This window comes from Pezoporus wallicus, unplaced genomic scaffold, assembly GCF_028554395.1.
Source record: "Pezoporus wallicus isolate ANWC-B61680 ecotype Strahan unplaced genomic scaffold, APGP_CSIRO_Pwel_v1 contig_6566, whole genome shotgun sequence".
NCBI lineage: Eukaryota > Metazoa > Chordata > Aves > Psittaciformes > Psittacidae > Pezoporus > Pezoporus wallicus.
The window spans coordinates 2,831,864-2,855,517 of NW_026638763.1; the positions used below are offsets into that span (position 1 = coordinate 2,831,864).

General features: G+C 40.6%; 1 protein-coding gene across 6 annotated transcripts in view; it reads right to left on the bottom strand.

Annotated features, from left to right (window-relative positions):
- KANSL1L (KAT8 regulatory NSL complex subunit 1 like) overlaps positions 1–23,654 on the bottom strand; it is a 61,373-nt gene that overhangs the window by 2,369 nt on the left and 35,350 nt on the right. For all 6 annotated transcript variants that reach the window (XR_008972518.1, XM_057412290.1, XM_057412293.1 and 3 more), the window contains 8 exons: positions 15,358–15,493; positions 12,230–12,340; positions 11,902–12,039; positions 9,566–9,690; positions 8,013–8,137; positions 7,069–7,123; positions 1,593–1,705; positions 21–201 (listed from right to left, as the gene is read on the bottom strand). Coding sequence is in view for 5 of the 6 variants with exons in the window: in XM_057412290.1 (XP_057268273.1) it covers positions 21–201; positions 1,593–1,705; positions 7,069–7,123; positions 8,013–8,137; positions 9,566–9,690; positions 11,902–12,039; positions 12,230–12,340; positions 15,358–15,493 (984 nt within the window). In the remaining variant the exon portion in view is untranslated. The remainder of the gene's footprint in view (positions 1–20; positions 202–1,592; positions 1,706–7,068; positions 7,124–8,012; positions 8,138–9,565; positions 9,691–11,901; positions 12,040–12,229; positions 12,341–15,357; positions 15,494–23,654) is intronic.

Here is a 23,654-nt window from a genome sequence, read left to right on the forward strand (position 1 = left end):
AAGCTCTTGGAAGCACCCACCTTTGCTTCCTGGTTCTCCCTGCAGAGTTGTGCAGTCCCTGAACAAACAGAGCTGGAGGCCTCTGAAGTCAAGTTGGGCACAGGCTCAGCAGTGCAGTGCAGTGAGGTGCAGGAGCTGCTGTGCTGGTCCTTCTGCGCCGAATCTTGGCTGTGTCGCCCATCAGCACTTCTGCTGTAAGACCTAGTGCAGGGTAAGAGATGAGAGTCTTCAGAGCTACTCCCTGCCCTCTCACGTGGCCAGGAACAGTTCAGATTATTTTCAGAGCATTCAGTTTCTCCATACCTGCTACTTACATTCTACTCATTTAAATCAAAAGAGCAGATGAAAACATACGCTTCTTGACAACCTTGTTGTCAGAAGCCAAAGCAAAGCATTCTATGTGGAGAAACTAACTGGGGAAAACAGGGCTGCAATGGGCATGCTCCGGCTGCAGAATAGATGGTGGCTGCTCCCACTCCTGCTCCACACGCTTGCCAGAACTGTAACTTTGGATCAGAAAAGTCAGGGAGCTGTGGGCATCACTGGTAGGAGCCTGTGGAATCCAAACTGCACTGTTAGTGGACTGTGCCAGTGTACTCCAGAGGAAACAGCAGGTCTTTGGACTATCTCCAAATCAGTTAAAATAAGATTAAAAATGTTGACCTTGCCCTTAATGCGACTTTGAACTAGACCTAAAATACTGGCACACATCTTGAATGCCAGGTGGAAGCCTGACCTTGCTCACATCAACGGCAGTTTTACTTCTGAATTTGAACAGCACTAAGATTTCACCAAGACGTTTATAGTTTCAAAATTAAGGGTACATACAGAACTTGGATTTTTCAGTACACTTCCTGCATTTTTTATGTTCAAAACTGCTTAAAATAGAATTCCTTAATACTGTTTAGCTCTAATTTTATCCTGCATTAAAAACCCCTCCTTATCTCTACGTATTTACTCATAGTGTCATGGTTCACTTTCAGCCAAGAGTAGACACAATCATACAATAACTAGCAGAAAAACTTATCCCAGCATTTATAGGATGTTTTTTGTCCTGGCAGATTCTGAAGCAATTTATGGGAATCATTTTCCCTGAGCCAAAATGCAGATACAGCTTTACGATGTTTGCTCTTATACACGCTACTTTTTTGCAAGGCTTTTAGGGGTTATATTTAATTCTGCTGAGTTTTGCACCAGACAGCAAGCCTGTGAGAGTTAACCATTTTCACACAATGACTTTTTCAATCCTGGCATAGCCCAGGACCCTTCAGTAATGGGCAGTGTAGTGCACTTTCATCTAAGGTGAGTGAAGAAGGGCTTGTTGGTGGCTAAAGCTGTAACAACTGGCAGTGGTACAAACTAGCAGAGCTGTGTGCTCAGTGGGAGTAGATTTTTATTCACTAATACCAGGTCACTAACATGCCACATTTCTGTATGTATCCATGCTTCAGAACTGCCTTCCTTTCCAGCCACGACACCAGACATACCCAGTACTGTCCCTGATGAAGAATGCCCTCATTTTCCAATGTTTCTGTGACAGCATATCTGAAAGTGTTCAACAGGAACCCTCTGATCAAAGTCAATACACCTGCCTGCTATTCCTCCTGGGCCAGCGGCTCTGCTCCCACATCGACCACCTTGCTCTCTCTCTTTCTTCATACTTGCTGTGGCGTAAGGCAAACACTTCATCTGACAGGTCTTCTGTCTGTAACAAAACACAGGGATAGCTGCTGCCATAAAGATGAACATCACTAGAAAGACAGGCAGCTAATATTATATATAACTCTGCAGAGGTCTGTTCACCAAACAAGAGGAGGTAACACAATCCATGCTTGCAGCAGAAAGGCACATCACAAAATACGTGCATTTAGCTTTATATTCTCACTACAGCTCTGGTATATGGGATGCTGTCACTTTCACTTTATTTCTTTACATCTGTGATTGATCTGAATGGATATAGAAATTATCCCTCCCTCACAACTAACACATTTTTCTCTATGGTGAGAAGCAGAAAATGAAGAGGACAGGTATTCATTTGCAAATCAGGGCAGTATTAAAAGCACACAATAAAGACAAGGAAAAATTCCAGGAGTTTCCAGAGACTGCTTTAGGAGGAGGCTGGGAGGCAGTAGGATCTGTCAAGTGTTCTTTAAGCACAGAGAAACAGGTCTGAGATCACCAAGGACTTCGACAGCTCTGCACCAACAGGAACTCAGCAAACCTGAGGTGCTGCATTCCTGCTACGAAACCAAGCAGAAAATGTTTTCTGCTCTGCAAGGACTATTTCTTAGCAAATGATTTGCATGACCCTGATACAGCTTTAAACAGCCCTAATGTGAGTATTTTCAACTGTTCATAGTCAGACAAAAGCCAGCTTTTTAGGTAAAACTCCTCAGATGAAGCTATCACCTCTGATCTTCCCTTAGAAAGAACCATCTTCGTTTTGCTGTTGGCAGCACATCAAGAAGCTCCTCAGACCCAGCTGGACCAGCAGCACTTTGCTTCCCTTCCCCCTCACTCCCCACATGGCAGAGTGAGCTCTTGGCTGGACCCCTCCAGCACAGCTCAGAGTTACTTCAAAGTGCTCCAAACCATTCAAGATCTTCAAAGTTCACCTAAAAAGCTAAGGTTGGCGAGAGCACAAGAGTGCTGCAGCCATTGGATTTGGTGCCAGCTGCTCCTGACTCACAAAAGCAAAGGAATTCTAGGAAAGAACAATTCCTGGTCATAGGAGCTGTACAGCTGCATTGCCAGATCAGTCCTAAGTAAGACCTGTACCAATAATGGGGGGCTCATGGAAAATAAACTGAATTTCTTCTACAAAGCAAAATTCCCTGTGGTGTTACACAAGTAACATCATGTATCTTCCAACCGAGACTACTGAAATACAGACCCAAATGCTCCTCCCTGCAGTGCCAGACAGCGCCATACAATGCAGGATACACTGTCAGCTGGAAGTACTCCACTCCAAACAACAGCCCATAGGTTTTCTGCAGAGGCCGTTCTTCCTATCAAGTCCTGCAGCACTGCGGTGGTTTATGACTATAATGAGCACAAACCCAAAGCATTACAATGCATTTATGCTGTTCTAAACTATGTGGTAGTGGCACTCAGCTTGCTAGAGAGCACACTTCCTAGACAGCTGGTCATGAACTACAGCACCACAATGCAATCTAATGGGGTCAATGAAAAGGATCCCAAAGACTTCAGAGTGATCTGAATTGGCCATAGGACCTGCCTGTTACAGCTGTAGTTGTCTGGTTCCTCCTCAGCCCAGCACTCAGCAGGAACCTTCATACAAACAGGCCTGCTTTGTTTGCCTACCTCATGACTGCTTTTTGAAGATGTCTCACTGCTTTTATTTATTGATGTTAAACACAGAACACTTTTGTTAGTTGCTGGTTTCCTTTCATGCAAGTCAACAGTCAACTTAATGGGTTTCCTCCTCTCTCTGGAATTCACCAGCTCTGCCACTTGGATGGCATCAGTGTGGGGCTGCATCTCAGTTCTGATGCTGACTTTCCAAGGTCAATGGCATATAGCGTGAAAGTGAGAATTTTACGAACTACAGAAGTGCTATTCCCTCAGGGAAAATTCAGGATTTTTCCTTGTGCTCAGCTTGCCTTTGAAGTGGAAACAAAAGATAATTCTGAAAGAAAAACTCAAGAGTTTGAAAATACTTTTCTTAGCAAATTGCCAGAACTTTTCATGCTGGGAAAACTTCATTTCTAACACGCTTCCGTTCAAAAATCAAAGTCCGCATTCCTCTCCAAGAGAGGAGTTTTGAAACATACAGATATAAGCCTTACTGTTCCTCTGCCATAGCTGGTGATAGCAGATTTAACTACTTATTTAGTAACACTTTAGAGATTTCCTCCACCACCTTTGGGTTCATTTAAAGTTGCTAAAACTGGAGAATTTTTATTTCCCCCCACTAAGGTTGGTTTGAAAAAGGACAAAAGAACTGTCATTCCCCAGTGGATGGAGCTGGCAAGGGACACCGAGAGAAAAGACTATTAGGAAGGCCTGTTTGTGAGGCATGTCTAATGATTTCACTCAAAGAAAAATACTTAAAGCAAACTAGGGTTTGGATCCCCACATCACATCTAGTTAAGGTACAAGACACTGTGCATTAATGTTGAATAGCACCCGGAATGTTTCTGAAAGGTTCTCAAAACAACAAAGTCTGTGTGCTTCCCAGGAAACACTGACTCATAAGCCATGAAACACTTAATGCAAAACTAATTACACACAGAATTCTTCCAAAGGATTTGTCATGACTAAGACAACTACAAACTAAACTGGAACATTACTTTACAACTGTGCCTTGCCAGAGTCTTTAACCTGGACAAAGCAAACTAAAACCAAAATAAACCAGGAAAACCAATGCCACACCCTCCCCTGCCTTAAAGCAACAGCAGATTGCAAACTCATACTTGCAAACAGGAAATTCAATTGCTCTGTTTCCAAAACCTCAGTATTTTTAGGGCAAAAAACAGAGCAGACGTAGGCAGTAGATTAACTTTTGCATTGCCCAGCTGGTAAGTTAAGTTTGCCCTTGTTAGGCAAAATGTCCAGAAACAAAAATCTGGCACCCAAAAAAGGTAAGCTTTTTGTACTCAAAGTGACAGCAAATAGGCCTGAGTTTCAGAAAGTGCTGACTTCTCATCCTTGGAGTTGTGGCTCCTCAGAGGATGACAAATTTGGGACCCCCCATTTTTGTAACTTGTGGAAACTCTGGGTGCAAGTCTATCGTATGGATTACAGGTTGTTGCACTGAAAGCCTTTAAATGAAGAAGAAAGAGAAGGGAAAGAGCAGAAGGGGAGGATACCAAGTGGAAGTACTCCATAACTGCTGGTTGACACAAGAACAACTCCAGAAGTTTTAAATTTAGCCACACAGAGGACAAGCAGAAAAGACACTATTATAGAGTTCCTTCACAGGCTACTATGCAGTAGAAAGCAAAGAAAAAGCTTACTTTATATAAAAGCAGAAAGTACATTTTGCCCTCTCTTGTCCTTCACGGATGATCTACTGAAGCTTGCTTTGATTTCAGTACAAGGAACAATTTCAAGAGTGTCAGAGTGTGAGAGCAGAAAATGCAAGAAGGAAAATGCTGCTGTTTCCTCACGTCTTTTTTCATGCTCAATCAGTAACAAATCTAACTCAGCCTAAAACCCAAACTGAGGAAGTGGAAGAATTATGATTGGGCAAACACCTTTTTCCAGTACTCTAAAAAACATCCAAACCAATTTACACAATCCCAAAAGAAAGGGGGGGAAATTGGCAAAGGATGATTTAGACAAACAGATCTTGAGCATTTTTCTCTTGTCTGACATCTCTCTCATTCCACCCAGCAGCTGGCAGACAATACAGAAACACTGGACCACAGCAGGAGTCAAAGCTGCTTTATTATTAAACTCAAGTTATTTCCTGGCCAAAGGATGAATCATACAGGATCAGCCAGTCATGCCGAATACAATGTACAGGGAGGGCTACTAAACGAGCGATTAGCCCATAAGCTTCATAGACAGACACCCTGAACTCCTTCCAGCAAAATACACTAGAGATATGCGAGGTAAGTCATCTGTATGGGATCTGCAACCTAAATGAGAAACCCACTGAGTCCTCCAAGCAAGCCCCTTGAAGCCCTGAAAGCAAAATCACTAAGTGAAAGTACTGAACAGCAAATTCTCAAGGGACAGCGCACCCTTGCTGCCTCATTAGATACTCTCTAAATGGTTTAATTAGGTATCCTTGCAGGGGAGTTCTCCTCTGCATGTAGTTTGACCTTCTCACTACAAAAGAAGGTCAGACATGTTTCCTGCTAGCAGACATGGCACCGAATCCAAAGGCGGTGGTGGAGATGATGTAAATCTGAGCACTAGAATTTCTTAAGTGCATGAGAAAAGACAGGGACAGAGTAAGTTCTTCTCTTCCTCTTGACCCGAGAGCATGGTGCCAAATCAGTGCAGCTGCAGCAGGGAGGCAGCTGAGAGCACAACGCTCCTGGAAGGAAGAAGCTCTTCCCTCTGAGGGTGCTGAGGTGCTGGCACAGGGTGCCCAGAGAAGCTGTGGCTGCCCCATCCCTGGCAGTGTTCAAGGTCAGGCTGGACACAGGGGCTCGGAGCACCCTGCTCTAGCGGAAGGTGTCCCTGCCCATGGCAGAGGATTGAACTGGATGAGCTTTAAGGTCTCTTCCAACCCAAACCAGTCTGTGATGATGATGAAGGTATGAATACAAGTCTTACAACAGTTGACAGGGGCCTATAGCAGAGACTGGGGGGAGACAGAGATGTCTAAAGCACAGCAAAACTGGCAAGTTTATGGAAAAGGAGACACAAAGGAGGACATAAAACAAGCCTAGGGAGAGACCTGCTGGTACATTTATGCTGGGGTTAGGAAATTCTCAAACCCCTGATTTGAGAAAGGGGAGAAAGGGAGACCCAGCTGCAAAGTCCAGGGACATTCCCTGGAAGAAAGAGGTAGATTAGGTCTGGAGGAAGAAACAGTAGCACTTGATGCACAAACTTAGCTCAAGGGACAAGCAGGAAATGCTAAAAGTTACATTGTTCCTGACGACACCAATAGAAGTTTGCTCCCAGCTGGAAGGTTGCAGGAGAACAAAACTGAGGAAAACACGCTGGGCCCACAGGCAAAATTCTGAATGATCTTCTGAAGAACAACACACCATGGGAACTGCCCATGGAAAAATAAGATGAGAGAGAAGGACAGACATTACAGTACAGGTAGCCCAGAAGAGACCCAGCACCACAGTGCTTAGGAGCAGAGAAGGTGGAGGCCTGAGCAAAAGGGCCCTTAGGGAGCACTGACCATGCTAGCAGCGAGGGACAGAGGAGCCAAACAACCAAGTGAACAATGATTATGAACAGATATACTCCCATTCCTGTCATCTACCATAGGGTCAAGTAGGTTGGGATGAGATATGTTTTCAGTCTGATACTTGCATGAAGTCAGTGACTTTGGAAAATACATACCAATTATCCCAATTCTCTATTATAGCTCATTTAATTAACAACTGCTGATTTAATTAAAATACAGCTTACCTCTTCTTCATCTGTAGGAGAGCTTTCTAAAGGTTGAAATTCAACAACTCTCCAGCTGGAAGTGAGACAAGGAAAGTCAAATTAATTAACCTGAACACCGCTTCATTACTGCAGCAGTAGGGATGACTCCTGTTTCTACACTCTATTGTTAGCTACTCCTCCTTCAAATCAATCCTTTCAAATAAGTTAGTTTCAGACATGGAGAGCTGATAACAGATGCCTCAAATTTAGGTTTTCCTTTCCCAAACCAAAATTTAACCTTTCTTTTTCCAACACAGCCTTTAAGCTACCCACTAGTCTTAATAGGAGTTTTAGCTTCAAAGACAATATAAGAGCAAATACAAATTAGAGAGTTAAAAAATGGAACTGCATTCAGCCATCTGATGCAATTTGCTAGTAAGCCAGCACAGGAGATGAATTACCTTGTTTTAGCAATCAAAATAAAAAGATGTTTCTAGAAGATGTTTCTAAAATTACAGGTTTACACTTTATGGAAAAAAAAAAATAAGCTTATTCTACTGTATCAGGATTGATAAATTTTTCAAATATATGCTGAAACCATTTCTGTTTAATTCACTGAAAATAGTTAACTATGTTCTTATGAACCATAACACACAAAAAAAAGATAACCTCCAAATGACCATTCAGAATATGTCAGCTTTATGGTGCATTTAAGGTCATGAATATGACTGCAGTCATGATATGAACCCATTTCTGTTTTTAGTCAGTCTATGCATCTGCCACCTCCCTGTGTGTATCAGACTATTTCCCTTGTGCTATCAGCTGCCCTGTCTTCCCACAGATGCAGTCACACAAACTGACGTACATGAGATAAAAAAAACAAGCGCATGAAAAGATCATCTTAATACTATAAATTATCTCAGAATCATGTTCTCACTTTTGTTTTAGCATCTTCTTTGCAACTAAGGAGGTCATGAACAAACCTTGGTGTGAGGATTTCTTTGTACTGTAGCTTCTCCAACTTCGATGGTGCCACCAGTGACATCGGAATAACAATGTTGTCTATATCATAGGAGCTCTCGCTTCTCAACCTCCTCCTGGAGTTATGCTGTACAATATAATCAATACCAGTGGAGATTTGTCAGCTCAAATCATAGGAACTGCATGTTAACTGAGAAACATCAGAACTGCACGAGGAGAAAGTCTGTAACTCAAACACCATTTTCTAGAGGCTTAATGACCTCTGCTCCTGCTCCTCCCCTTGATGGAATCTCAATGAATCTTAAAACAATCTCCAGGATTTAATCTTTTGGCATAACTCCTGCTGAAATCAGTGAGCTTCTTTTCCTTGATTTCAGTTACAGTTAATCCGGAATACTTATGAGAACTCTGAAGTTAATGCTGTCTTCTTCATATGGTTCCGTCTACAAAGGTAACCTTCTATAATCTATCTACTAATCCATAACCTAAGTGATTCTTCAGTGTGATACAATTAAGAATTCCCAAAGAATGAAGCTACATTGAGCAGTGAAGAACAGCCTATAGGAAGAGTGATTTTCTCAAAGAAGTACAGAAGACATTTGCACACAAAGACACGTGACAAAGCACATTTCTTTGCTGTGATCACAGCAGGATTCCTGGTGGTAGTCTCTGCCCACCAGTGCACGGACCCTACACGGGTCAAAACCCGAAGTTCCTCAATTACAGGAGAAAATTTAATTTTAAATCATAATACATTCCATATTATAAAATCTCACTTTTTAGCTGGACTTTAAAGGAAGCAGCCTATTCTAAATGCTCTTTGATGGTGGTCTGCTCAAGCAAGGGAAAAAAAGAGGAGTGTGCATTGTCAGAACTATGTGGGGGACACAGATTTAAACCCAGCCCTCCAGGAGCCATCACCAGATTGAAACATGACAACTTACAGACCACCAGTATACCACTATGCTTAGCAGAACCATCGGACTGAAATCCAAGTATTATGATGAAATTGCCAATGAACTCCAATAAAACAAAGTGTATTTCTGCAGGAACTTCACTGAACTAGAGCTCTGCTGCTCCTCAGCAGATTTATATACCCAAGAGTTTGCCTGTAGTTCTGCTCAAAAAGGTTTTAAATAGTGAAGCTGAGAGTTAACAAATTCTGCAACTATATTTGTACCATGAGGCCATTTTATGTAGCTGTACCAAGACAAAAGGGTCATAAGAGCCTTTGTGTAAAATTCAGAACATAAATCACAGTATATTTAATAAAATTTGGAAAAGAAAAAGAGAAAGGCCCAACGGTCATAAACTAAACTTACTCTCTAGTTACATGATCTGCAAAATTCCTTTACAAGAAAGTATCTGTTTTAGGAACACCACATATTTAATCTGGAATAAATCACTTAACATAATCCACTTAGTTCATTGTGAAAACGCTCTGTGCTGTAATTTAACACTAATTTAGATACAAAAGGCACATGGGTTTGGATTATTAATCTGCACAGCTCTCTGTTGATAATTCAGTTAAGACAGTGACACACTTTTGCTTTACCTGTGATGAAGTGCCGGGAGAGGGCTTAGACATCACATTGACATTGGTCGCAGCAGCAAAACTGCTGTGGGATTCAGGTTCTGCTTGTTGAAAGGAGAATGTCTCAAACCTAGTGTTATGTTCTCCTGTCACGAAAAATAGTAATAAAAAAAAGGCATACTGGCTATTGTCTATTAGACTAAGATATTTTTCCATACAGCAATAGTAAAGTCATTTCTAGAAGCCCACAGCTAACCACTTAATTTACCAAATACTAAAAAAAGCCATCTAAATAAACACTTGCTACTTATCCTGTCTTCTTGTTAAACAAAACTCATCCCTTTCCTTCTACAAAGGATTTCTTCTCGTGGAACCAGCTTCATATGGGCAAATCCTGCTGCTTTTTTTCAAGAGCTGCCATAGACTACACACACAGCAAATGCAATCAGACTTCGAGGAACGGTCCCCAGTGTTCCCTAAAGGTGCTTCCCCAGCTGGGGTGCATCTCACTGATGTCCACTGAGCCCCCACTGACAGTTTCTTCCTTGATAAACGATAAAAGAAAACTCACAGCAAGGGTGAAAAACAAAATTGGTTTCTAGATCTCCATGTGTGGTTTCTTCTAGTAGCGGTCCATTGTTCCAGACAAACTAATTCTTGTTTACTCTTACTCACTCCCAGTGTAAAGAGCATTTACGGGGTTCAGAATTTAACCACCCATGTTTTGTTTTCCCTCTACCTTAATTTTCAGTAAGAAAAGAAAACTCAGATTTAATATACTGACTAATAAAAAGAATCAATGAATTCCAGCACGGAAAAAGAGGCAAGGCTGATCCTAAAGATGGCATTGCACAGGCTGGGTCAAGGACATGAACTCTCATCTCCTAGGCAGCTCTGCAGCTCCTGGCACACAGCTTTTATTTTTGGCCTTGTTCATTAGGCTGACCTTCCCCATGGATAATTTCTCCTAGACAGAGCCCAAATTAGGAATAAATATGTAGTACTATACCCGTAGCACTAATAAGATAGAACTGCTGCTGCTACTCACAAATACACCGCATAGCAGTTTCCTGGCACTGGGAAACTGATCCTCCTGATAAAAGATTGCTTTATTTTTTTTTGTTCCATTAACTCAAAGAACTAAATACTATTGGCAGAAGACTAACTGTAACTTCAAAAGGTTTATAGCAAGAAGTTTTCTCTCTTACTAGTGCACTCAAGTAACTCCAATTGTTGATCTCAGCATGTATGACAGTACACTTAGGGAAACGTTAAACACCTAAAGCTGAGACAGTTTTCAATGTGTCCAAAACCACCTTTGACTCTCTCCTGTAACTTTTAATTAGTAGGGGGTTTTTGGTCGGTTGGTTGTGGTTTGGTTTGTTCTTTTAAATAGACAATGATTTTCAGTTAAATCATCTCTATAGTAATTCCCCTATCTCCACCTCTATTGCAAGGTCATGCTAACAGTTTTACCCGGCTATGCACCAGAAGTGCTGTATTCCACAATGTTAACTATCATTTATACCTTTCAATTCTTTCTTAGGGGAACTTCTAAACTTACATAGTTTGTCCTCTTACTCAATGATCTATTTTCTTCAAACTTCTTGGGAGGATTTTGCCAAAAGTTTTCCACATAAATGAATCTGTAATATAATCTGTTAGGTTTTACATTCTAATAGCCTGGAGAGGTAAGGTGGTATTTATCTTTACAATGGTATGCTGAATTTTTTGTCCCCCAAATATCATGTTACCCTACAGAACTTTCAGGGCAATTTCTGTTAATTTACCAAGTGCTTAAGCAGAGATTCAACAGCTTAAAATATAAAGTTCAGGGTGAAAACACTAATTGTAAGTACTGGCTACCCCTAAGTCCTCTTCACAGGCTGGAAGGAAACCAGAACCACAAACGACACTACACAACAAATGAAATATAGCTGACCAAAGATGCCAGGAATAGTAAATGTTTGGTCAGGCACATGATTTGATAGATAACTTTGCAATTCAGTCTGTTTCACTGACTACTATAAAAAACTCTTTCATATTAAAAGCAACAACACCCAGTATTAGAAAAAACACAATTGGACTGTTGAGCAGTTTCCTTCAAGAGTATTCCAAAAGTGAAACACAGAAGGCTGTCTTTTTTTGTAGTATACACTCAAGAAGAAAGTTTACTACACTTTAAAGCAGCAAATTCTTTTCATGGTGTCCTAAGTCCTGTGACAATATCTTGTAACAATATCCTTTTTAGAGACAACTTAAAATTAATTCTCAAAGCTCACTGATAACAAATTCATCTATAGAGCAGAAATCATAAAAGAAGTAGTGCTGCCTTAAGTAATACCATTTTTTCTTACCTACTGCTGTCTCACTGAGATGTCTTTTCTTTCTGCCTTCTGACAGCTCGTCAGATGTTCCTGATACTGACTGAGATTTGGAAGTAGATAAACAGCCATCGCTCCATTGCTTGACAGAAACATTACGCTGATTATGGTCTACAACAGAAAAAGCATGTATCATCTTGAAAATATATTTTCCACTGGTGCTATTTACAAGGAATCTCAATGAACTATTTATAATGGGAAAAAAACACAGGCTTGTGATATAAATCCACCTAAAGCCTTGCCAGTTACCTTCTCTGATAACCTGCTTTGTGGCAAGTTTATAAATTGAACATCTACATACCATTTTCTGGAGATGCTTTAACTTCCCCTCCTGAAGATGAGGTATCAACAGGTTCTCCTTTGATGTTGTCCTTCTTTAATAATGTTTCAAAGTATATGTGAAGAGGAATATCTAATGAAAAAAGAAAAATCCAAATAGAATGGGGTCTGTCTGTCAGAAAGATGGCAACCTCTGTGTCAATAAATTATGCATCATCACTGAAGGTCTAGGAATCAATTTACATCACACAACACTATGTACTATGATCTACGAGGAGTATCACTGCCTTGACTCATGAAGAACAGCAGTGCCCAGTAATTCCGCAAGGACTGATCACTTGGATATATGGCAGCAGTGTCTTCATACTGTCAAAGCTGAAGACTATAGGAAAAGATGTCCTGAAACTGGTGAGACCAAAGGAAAACTCAACAACAATATTCCAAAAAAGCCCAGCCAGACATCTCAAGTAAGTGATTTTTGGATGATTAAAAAGAAAATTTCAGGCAAGGTAATTCTCAGCAGGATACTTATTGCATGAGTGCAATCTCCCATAATTATCTCTGTTGCCTTTTCTACCAGTTATCTAAATACTGTACAAGATAATCTTCGGTAACTGCCTGGAGGTGAGACCACAAGTATCCCTCTTTCTATTAACCCGCAGTGAGGGTTATGCCGGGGTAAAACCAAATTCATTTTAGCTGTGAAGCCACACTGCCATACATGCTGACCAAGGCAGTATGCTTAAGCAGTTCCAAGCTCTCTACCACTAAGAACTCCTAAGGGTTGATGGGACAACTCAAGATCAAGGTAGGATTCAAACTCAGGACTGTTCTTGAACACATCCCAGTGTAAGCACATGCCCTTAGTAGATAAACAGCACTTATTTTGTGGTGTTCAAAATTCAAATAAGAAACAGCAAGGTTGTGTCATGTCTGGAATAAACTATGTCCATACTGCAATTACTCCAGAATTAAGGTCAAACTAAAACTAAATGCCTTTGGAAACTTACTGCTGGGAGCCTAGAGGTAATTTCAAGATACATTCCTTCTTTCCCTCTCTGGCAAAGGCTACAGCAGGGCAATGTAATTCATTTCCTGAGTGAGTTCTAACCCAGACTTAGTCTGCAAAACATCTCAACTGGTAAGGAATTTACCCACTGTTGTAAGGCTTGAAGGCTTAAGAAAAAGAAGTCTATCTGAAAAGCCTTTCCGGAAACAAAATTGCAAGAAAAACAAGAAATTAAGTAGAAATAAATATGTCAACGTAAGAAGCAGTTTTGACAACTATTACATTCAGAATGAGGACTGAGAGCAGGGCCAAAGGGTGGGCATTAAACTGGTTTTATTTACATACAACCTTAGCCTCATGTGCCTTCAGGATGTGCCAGGGAAGAAACTCTCAACATATTCTGCTAACTAAAAAATGACAATTTATTTCAATTTGATATGGATTTAACTAGTTATTTGTTCACAAGACCCCAAGGTTTTTGCTGTGTTTCCTGTTCTACTTCTGAGTAAAACATAAAGAAGGTCTGAAAAGTTTATCAGTCACAACAGTTAAGTAAAGAAACAGAACATTTCTCCTGTTGTTTTTTGTGAGTACAACCAATCCCACTACACTGTATTTACTGGGCTGCCTGCAAATTACGATTCTCCTTTGAAAGGGAAAATTATTTATCCAGAATAATTCTTTCATATAAAAGAAAATGACAAACAGACCAGTGGGCTTCATGAAGAGGTAGAGACAGCAAAGTACACAAAGCATGGAGAGAAGCATAAACCTAGCCTCCCTCCAAAACAAGGACTGCATCTGAGCAGGAGACTAGGTCCAGGACTTTTTTCCTATCTCAACTATTATTAGCAATATCCAGGCTCCTTGAAAACAGAATTAATATTCCTCAAAATGAAAGATGTTCTTGGTATTGGAACGAAGCTAAAAAAACATTTTTCTTCCTCCATCCTGGCAAAGTGACCAACAGTTGCCACAATGCAATCCAAAGTCTTTCAGGTTTTTCCATTATGATTAATCTTTCTTTTAAAAAAAGAAAATGTCAATATTCTTGTTACACTTCCTAGTCTCCCTTAAAGAGCAAGGTAAGAATGAATGCAAGGGGCATAGCCTTATATGACTATCCTTGAACAGACTTCTAACCCCCCTGGCTCCTGTCCAGCTGGGCTGTCAAGAGTCACACAGTTAAGTCACGGAGAATGTGTGTAAATAGAGACTTAAGAGGTGTTTTTCTTTCCTCTCCACAACAGCGTCCTCCTGACTGGGATGTTTGCTGTTGCATTCTTGGAGTAGGTGTTGTTTCGCCTATGTGCTCCTCAAAATAATCTCTTTATCTCACATGGGGGATGTAAATGCTTGTAAACCTGCAAGAATTGCGTCCTCCGCAGGTTTCCATGTTCATGCTTAGGTCTTCTCTACTGGCCAGTGACAAGTTCTCCAAACCCAAGCTTTACTGTAATCCCTGAATTCCTAATACCAGGCTGCAGCATCTACACTGTCATTCTGGGAAGACACTGGGTTTGCTTAAAGACTCAAACACTTCTATGGAGATCCCAGCATCATGTTCAGGATTATTTTGTGGTAAAGACGACCACCAGAACAGCAGAATTCCTGTACTGGTGAGCAACTACCTGGAAATAGTTTTTTCCTAAAATAAAAACCCCAAACAACTAAAAATCCAATAGTATTCATCCCTTCTGCAGCTAACAGCATTAAACATGCTATTTTGAAGCCCCAAGAGCTGTCAAGCTGCACATGCACTAGTTTCAGAGCTGAGTCACAAACATCATCATCCACATTGTTGTTCAAGAAGATTAAAGAATCAGTTGACAGGAACCATAAACTTCAAAGACCACCAAAATGACTATCACAAAAAACTATCAGAAAACCTAAATAAAGCTTTTTGGTTGTAATCACATTACTGGTATGGGAAACGTAGGTGGTTTGTTTTTTAAATGTGAGGATGAACTTAAGATTTTCAGTTAAGATTTTCATTTAGTCTAAAGTCACATATTTTGCCAATATGTGGAAAAAGAACTGTAAGAGAACTGAGTTCTAAAAACCACTGAGAAAATGGTCCATAAACTACAGCTCTCACAAGCACAACCACCCTCTGTATAGTTATGTCTGGTGTTACTTACCTGCAGGGAATGATAAGACTGGATGGAAGGAGGAGTCCAGCTCTTGCACATAATCTAGTATTTTAGATTCTGTGCCGTACTCACTATACGGGAACTGAGTTTTATATGGAAAGGAGACATCTCTAGATGGCAAAGTCTGCAAGGATATACAGAAACAAAGGTTAACTTCTACTTCAATCACTTCCTTCAAATTAGACCAGAAGGAAAACAAAAAAGAAAGAAAAATGTCAGTGAGAGACACTCTTTAATATGGGAATAGCAAAACTATTCCTACAGACTTCAGATACTCTAAATAATGACTTACCTCCACATACAGACTATAGTGCACAATACAAAGAACACAGAAAATTAAATTGCTTCCAATCATTACTTTGATATATCCTATGATAAACAAACATCCCTTAAAATTGCATTCCAGCACAACAGGCATAATATAGATACACAAACAAAACTAACACCAGACTAAATATCTTTCATTCATCCCCTTAGTCTCAGCAAGGTTTTCAGTATGTCTAGACAGTTTGAGTGCATACATTTTTCATGCAAGAAACTATATTAACATTTTGAGCACACTGTGTACTTACACAAGGCAAGGGGGCAAACTCCTAACTTTGTTAGAATGCAGATTATCAGATAAGCAACACAAACAAGAGATACACAGCAATAAATATGGAGAGGGATGCATTGAGGATTGACTAATAGGTAGTAAGAGGAATTACTAGAAAGAGGAGAACTGTAAAGAAAGATAAATTTAGCTGGTAAAATGATGGATTGCACAGAACTGGTAGGTGTGAGGCAGCAGGACACTAGGGAAAAAGGAAGGGTGAAAAATGGGCAGGAATAGCAGCAGAGTGCAGGCAACATACTGAGCTCTGAAAGGACTTTGAATGTGGTACTACAGGGCAGCAGTTAACAGCAGACTTTGCCTCAAAATAAGCTACAAAAGCACTGCAGGGGAATAGTGCTGCTTATGCTACTTTCAGCTTTACTGGATACTAGTAGTAGTAACCTCAAAGATCCTAACAGAGAGGGAGGGACAGCGGCAGTGGGGTACTTCAAGGGTCTCAGCCTAACACTGCGCAAACAATCACACTTATCTCCTGGAACAGGATTTTAATGTAAAAAATGTAAGAATCAATATAGGAGTGGTTGTCTTGATTTTCTTACAACTTTTTATGGAATGAAAGGAAACCATCTAGCAGTTCCATTGGAGGCAAGGTGATGAAACAAACGCTACTTGTATTTTCAATATTCCTGCTTTCCAAATCCAAGAAACCTCTTCAGCTGCTTCCTCCTGCCTGAACTATTCCAGGCTGTATTCCAGCAGTGCCACTCATGTATTAGTGATGCAGTGATTATACCCACCACATAAAATCCCCTTCCACTTACTGAAATCAGTCCTGTCAAGTGGCAGCAGTATTTACAACCCACACTAACTCAGAAAATATTTCATTAAAAAGTTCCCCTTTCCAATTTCTTCCCTTCTTCCAAACTGATAAATTCCCTATGCTGCTATTGTATTGCAGGAACTATTAAGATCAAGTATGCATGTTATGATGCTGGAGCAGAAAAGACCCTGTGATGGTGAGGCTCTTGTATTTCACTTCACAGGAAAACATTCATAGTCCTAAATCCACCTTGATCTCCATGCACAGGTGCATGCATGAGTACTTCCAACTTCATTTGGAAAGAATTCTTTCCTAGCCCAGGACTCCTCTAAATCTATGTTCTTTTATTTTCCTATGACAGACATATGGGAATCTTCATCTGTTAAACTTTAAACATCCATGAAGTGTTGGCAGAACTGGGACCTGTGTTTGGAAACACTAGAGGAATAAATGCTAAAGTGAATTTAATGTTTCCCATTATACGGACCATTAAACTAAAGCTTAAAGGTAGTTGCTCTACCTTCAATGCAATAACGGCTTGCTTTTCAAAATTGCAGAAAACAAAATTTCCTCTTGATATTTTGGTATTAGAAATTAACTATTTAGTGAATCTCCACTATTTAAAATGTAACTGCACTCCATTTGCTGGCATGTGTCTTTTTTACAGGAATGAATCCACATTACAGTAAATGATAAATCTCTCATTCTATAAAAAGATATCCCCAAACACTCATCAGTAAAATTACCTCCAAAATAATATATATAGAACCAACACAAGTGACATCCATCCAGTCTTTAGTCCCTGACCCGCTCTTGCTTTTAGTCCCAAACATATTTAGACACTAGGTTACAGCTACACCTGCTCAAACACATGCATACGTAGTCAAAAAACCTCCACAGTCTCCATCTATTTTGAAGCGATACTAGAAGCCATTTGCCAACATTAGTAAATGCAAAATTCTTTTCCTCATCTTGTCTGTGGTAGAAGTTACAAAACCTTCTGCCTGAATTTGTGTCTTATTTCCTTGATTGCTTTGTCATGAACACCTAAATAATGAAATCTTTCACGAAAGTCAGTTTGTAATTCAAAAGAAAATAAGGACTTCTATAGAAGCAAGAGTAATTTTACTCTAATGCCTGTGAAATTACTTGAAAAGAGCTAAAAATTCTGGCAGTGTCTGTGTCCCTAGCTATGGATCTGGTTTGTATTTCTGATGGAGTAGCTTTCCACTGGAAAATGCTGAATTAGTGAAATCATGAAATTGTCGAGAATGTCAACTTAATCAAGCCTTGGTGAGAACATTTCAGAAGCCCTTCATTCTGGGTGAAAACGTGTTGCTCAGTCAAAAAAGAGCTTCAACCTTATTGAACCAAAACTGAAGAACTGTTTATTGGGAAACTGAACTCTCCTCCCTTCCAATTCAGTGCAGAACAGAGCCTACAACTCAACTGGCTTTTACAGCCATTAATTATTGATGTTGTAACACAACAACAAAAAAATCCTCCAAAACCCAACTGAAAACAGCCCAACACATATATCCATTCAGCCACAGCAATGACGAGTGGTTTCAGGAAAGCCACAGTGTGCAGCTTTTAGAAGACAGGCCTCTACATCAAGCCTGACCACAATGCCAACCCTTCCAAAAGCAAGAAAGATTACAAAACTCATGTTTTTTATCCCTGCAGTACCCGTTGTGCATCTCCTGAAACATTCTTCTTCATTATTGAAATATAAGCCTCATGCCTCCTCAGCTCAAGTAGATATGAAGAATAACATTACATTAAATCACTTCTATCATGGAAAAGAAAATACACTGTATTTTAGAGGAAATCAGAAGTGTGCCAGCCTTAAGTCTTCAATTAAAATAGTAGTTCTCTTTTAAACTTGCTAAGGACTGGTGTCACCAAGAGAACCTTATTTTCTGAAGTATTATGAATTTTAACCTTGGATTTTTTCTCCTCAGTACTGTTTTACTGGGTTACACAGAATACAGTGAGCAATTCCTTTTGATAGTCAAAATAATTCTTGCACTTGCCTGTGATAAATCAATGCATTAGAGAGGGCACAACTGGCTCAAGCCTCTGTTCCAGAAGGGTCAGAAGGCTGAACACTACTGAACACTAAAGGCTGAGTCTGTGAAGCTGCTGTAATTGAGAAGAAACATGTTTCATGCTCCCAGTTAAAAACTCTGAAGTGAATTCTCATTTCATGGCTGCAGCTACTGACCACTGGAACTCCTACTATTTCTGGAAACATGCCCGAGCGTAACAGTGCAGGGAGCCACAGTTTAAGTACCCTGATATGTATGAAGGCAGGAAGCTAATGAAGTTAGCTCAAATACACTCTGCTGAATACCTGTCACGTCTGTTTCCCATTACTCTTATAAGCTGAAAAAGGCAAGAAGAAAGCATTTATTCTCCCTAAACACACACACTCAGAACTCCTCAGCAATATCAAAGAGCTCTCCCCCTCAATATTGAAACTGTTCTTCAGAAAACAAGTAGCCAACTAAACTGCAGAGTTAATGATAGGATCCAAATGAACCACCAGGTGGGTGGCTCATACCTCCTCTTTGAACACCAAACACGCTGCTAAATTGGAATCCTCCAGAAGTGCTATGTACAGCTCAAACCAACAGAGTACCACGTTACCTGCTTGCTTCTGTGCTTCAGCATCTGCCTTAAAGGCAAGCCCACTTCTCCATGGCCTCCCTCTTCTGCACACAAGGATCTGCTCCGCACAGAGCTATGCTCCTCTGGCAGAACATGAAGTTAAATAAAACATCTTATTTCACAAACTAAACATCAGGGGTTCCCTAAGCAGGACTTAGAATGCTTTTGGGAAACATACAATACATGGATAGTGGAAGGTTAATCTGAAAGCCCCTTCTCTCTTACAAACAGGTAGCAAGGGAGAAGGCAGGTGAAGCATCTGAGACACCCCTGTGTGGGAAGGTGCATAGCAGATGGTGCTGATGATACATACTACGTGACAGACTTCCCCTTCCTGATGAAGCTTCTATACATGTCAAATGGACAGGCTTTTCCCATGCACTTCCCTGCAATCTATGTACAGGTCAGGTCCAGCAAAGCAAAGATGCAACCAGATTTGTCTGCCTCTGGTCCCTCTGAAGCTGTGGATAAAGGTAAAGCAGCAGATCCTGTGGCAAAGACCATTTTTTTCCAGGAACAGACCTGAGACTTTTACAAAACACTAATGACAACTTACTCAGCACCCAGCTTGTCTCAAATTCAGACTTTTAGTTGGTTTCATAAAAGGAGTGGTAGCTTCTACTACTGGTTCTGGGAGCACTCACCTCTCACAAATACACATGGAGTCCAGTTTCTTTAATCCTGTTACAAGCCAATTGGAGATGGACTTTCACCTGCTCTGTGGAAAGTGTATGCTAGCCTCACCATTCTGAAAGAAAGACCTTTTGTTCAACCAGCAAATCAACTGAAAAATCAAGGTTAGTGCCTTATCTTTGACCAATTAAACCCAAAGAAGGAAAGATGTGTTAATCCACAGGGATAACTCTTCAAAAATGCCGTACAGGAATTAGGAGTAGATGTGATCAATAAACCACTGCAAAAATAAGATGAAGGTGCAGGACTGTGAAAGGCACACTTCAGGTTCTTCATTCTGGGACAAAAGAATGCTCAGGATGACTGGCTTGCCATAACCTCCAAAGGATGGATTTAGTTCCACTGGCAGTATCACAGTATCACAAAACTAAAGGTACTCTCCCTTCATTCCTTGCCAATAGACAACAGTCCTGTCAGACCTTGAAAAGAGCTGAATCTGTAGGTATATTTCTTTTTTCCCAGGTTTTGTGGATTTTTATCCAATGGAAGACCTTCTTTTTTAATTATCAGTGTTAAAACAGTAGTTTTATCAACTATTGTTTTCACTTACAAACTTGGGAAACCAACTATACAAATTATAAAAGCATGTGTATGTGTATACCCTAAACCCTGAAAATTAACATGACTTGGCGAAAGACCCCTATGTATTTATCAAGTGGCATCTACAAAGCACATCATTGGCCCTAAGCATGCATTGGGAATGCAGCAGGCCATGAAAATCATAGAACTGTATAAGAACTAGACTGAAATAAGAAACTCGAACCCTAGAATTTAAATACTTCTCTCCTGTCTGTTTTGGAGCCTTCTGGAGAAGCACTAAGGTTTTTTATCCTCCCTTTTTGTTTTAAGCCACTAAATGAAAGCAGATACTCTTCTGGTCTCACTTAACTCCTGTTTGAGGCTGAAAAGCCAAAATATGGCAACACTCAGCTGCAAGAGTTGGTGACATTATACCAGCTGTTTGCCTGTATATGTAAAATGTGAGCTTTTGCACCTCAATTCCCAACTTCCACGGTGTTGGCACCTTTGCACATTTCAATTCCAGTTTTCCCCATGTGTCCACACAACCAACTCTTCCTCCAGCATGTGGAGATACAAATACAACAAGAATCTTGAGGTTAAAACACCCTACTGTGCCCTACAACCCTGCAAAGAAATGGATAGGACCAAATGTTATGGTGCTCAGATCTCCCTGCATAAAGTGTTGGTAGATTAGAACACTACCTAGCCTCAATGACATCTCTTGGTGAGGCATGACTTGAAAAGAGAAAAAGGTGAAACTGATGTCGTTATTTTGCCCGTTAAATGAGAAACTAACAAAATGTACTGGCAAAATAAACTCCTTGTTACTGACAAAACCCTGCAGGAAGCCACACAGATAAAACACTAGAAAAGAAAACTTCAGGGCGTATCAGCTAGACAAATACTTCTCTGGGGGGTTCTCACTAGTAACAGCATTTGTCTGCTTTTAAACAAACTTAATAGAACTTTTGGTATCTCACACATAATTCAGTTCCTTCAAGTTTAGGCAAAAAATAGCCAGAGATGGGGATACTACATATTTTCCTTATAGGAAAAGCATTTGCAGAAGCACTCAGGCATCTGAGAGGTTTGCAGTTATAAATGGAACAACCACTGGGAAATGATTCAATTGCTGCTTATGTTTTAAAGTTCTGACACTGACCTGCTACTTACAGACTTTCTTGGCCTTCTTTCTTAGTGTTATCCTATATTAAGGGTGATCAGGTTTTGGAACAGGCTGCCCAGGGAAGTTGTGGAATCACCGTCCCTGGAAGAGTTCACAAACCGTGAAGATGAGACCCTCAGTGACATGGTTTAGTGGTGGCCTTGGCAGTGCTGGGGTAATGGTTGGATTTGATGATCTTGAGGTCTTTTCCAACCCAGTTAATTCTATATGATTTTATAGGAAGAGACAATAACCCAGAGCTTGTTTGACTTGCCAGCTGTGACAATGCAAATGAATGGCAGATCCAGCATTTTGATCCAACATTCTCAGACTTCCAACCCCTGCCTGCAAGCACCTGTCCTCCTACTAGACCACGCCTGCTGTTCACTCCTTTGTGTTATCCTGCTCACAAGTTTTAATATTCATTCAAAAATCACAGTGAGGAAAGGCACCGCTATAATCATGTCCTCTAGACCGAAGCAGACTGTAATCCCAGGGTTTCTTGTGCATGTCAGTTATTCTGAGGGGTTTGTGCACTGCCTTCACAATCAACAAATGGCCTAAGCTCTTCCCAAGCTATTTAGATAACGAAAGAAGAAAGATACAAAACAGATTCCATGGCCAAAAGATGACTCACAGATCATCTGTGGTACTTAAGTCATTCTGAATTAGGGGACAAGCGGATTTGGCCCCAGAGGATGTTTCAAGTTCCTGAGGATACTGGATGGTGACAGATAAACCAAACACCCTGCATCCTGTTTTATTTATCTGCTGTCTAACTATCCTGTAGATCTTCCAGGTATTCTAAAGTTTCATGGAGTTCTATTTTTTTTTTTAGATACTACTGTGTGTAAGCATTATTTTACTAGCAGAGCAGTCCTCTTCAGAAAAGAAATACAGCACAGGACAATGTAGGGCATCTCTCAACAGGCACTGGGAGGCTACTAGGTCACTAAATACTCAAACTTTTGACAGCACTGTAAATGTATGTGGCATGGCAGTAGATAAGAGAAAAAATGTGGCTGCCTTCCCAGTGACCTTATGAACTGACAGATGGGATAGCAGTTAACAGTTTCTTACTTAGCTTTTCCTAACGTGGATGCTGGGGCGTGGAGAGAAGGACGAGCTTCCCAAATGAATCTGAACAGATGTGGAGTACAACACTCTGAATGCCACTCAAAGCACGAAGGGTACAACCAGTCACCCCCAAAATCCCAAATTCCTCAAAGCTCTCCCATCATATCTTAAACTTCCACATATGGGAAGCCTGCACTTTGCTGTGATTCTCTGGACAGAACTCTTTAGTTACTGTTTTACTCAGATTACTCTGCAGAGCAGCATCACCCATCACCACTGCCAGGCACTCACTCATTGGCTGTTTGAACCAGACACCAAGAGGAATCCGATGCAGGAGCTGTGATGTTCAGAAGATTCAAACTTCTCAGGCTTTAGCAAGCTGGTCTTTGTTAACTCCACATCTGCTGCAGGCAGGTGGCAGCAAGTCTGCCCTACCTCTAGATTGTTCTTGGGCCAGTGACCTTAAGGAAATGGGGGTCCTCACAGGCCATGGTACAAGGGGCTGTAAATGTTAATCTTGATGAAACAGTGGAGAAGCACTTGCTAGAGATGCCACACTAACGCTATATTAAAAATCCAACTCTTCTGCATGCTGCTAAGAAGTAACTCCTTTTTCTGTGAAAGGCTAGAGGAAATTTGCTGGGTTACTGTTGGGAATATAAATGCATTTTCAAAGAAAACTAGGTATCAGTCTCAGAGGCCGTTCCTCATTTCGCATCCTTACCCTTAGACATCTGCCTAATGTAGCAGTCAGCCTGAGCTGATTGCTCAGCTTGTAA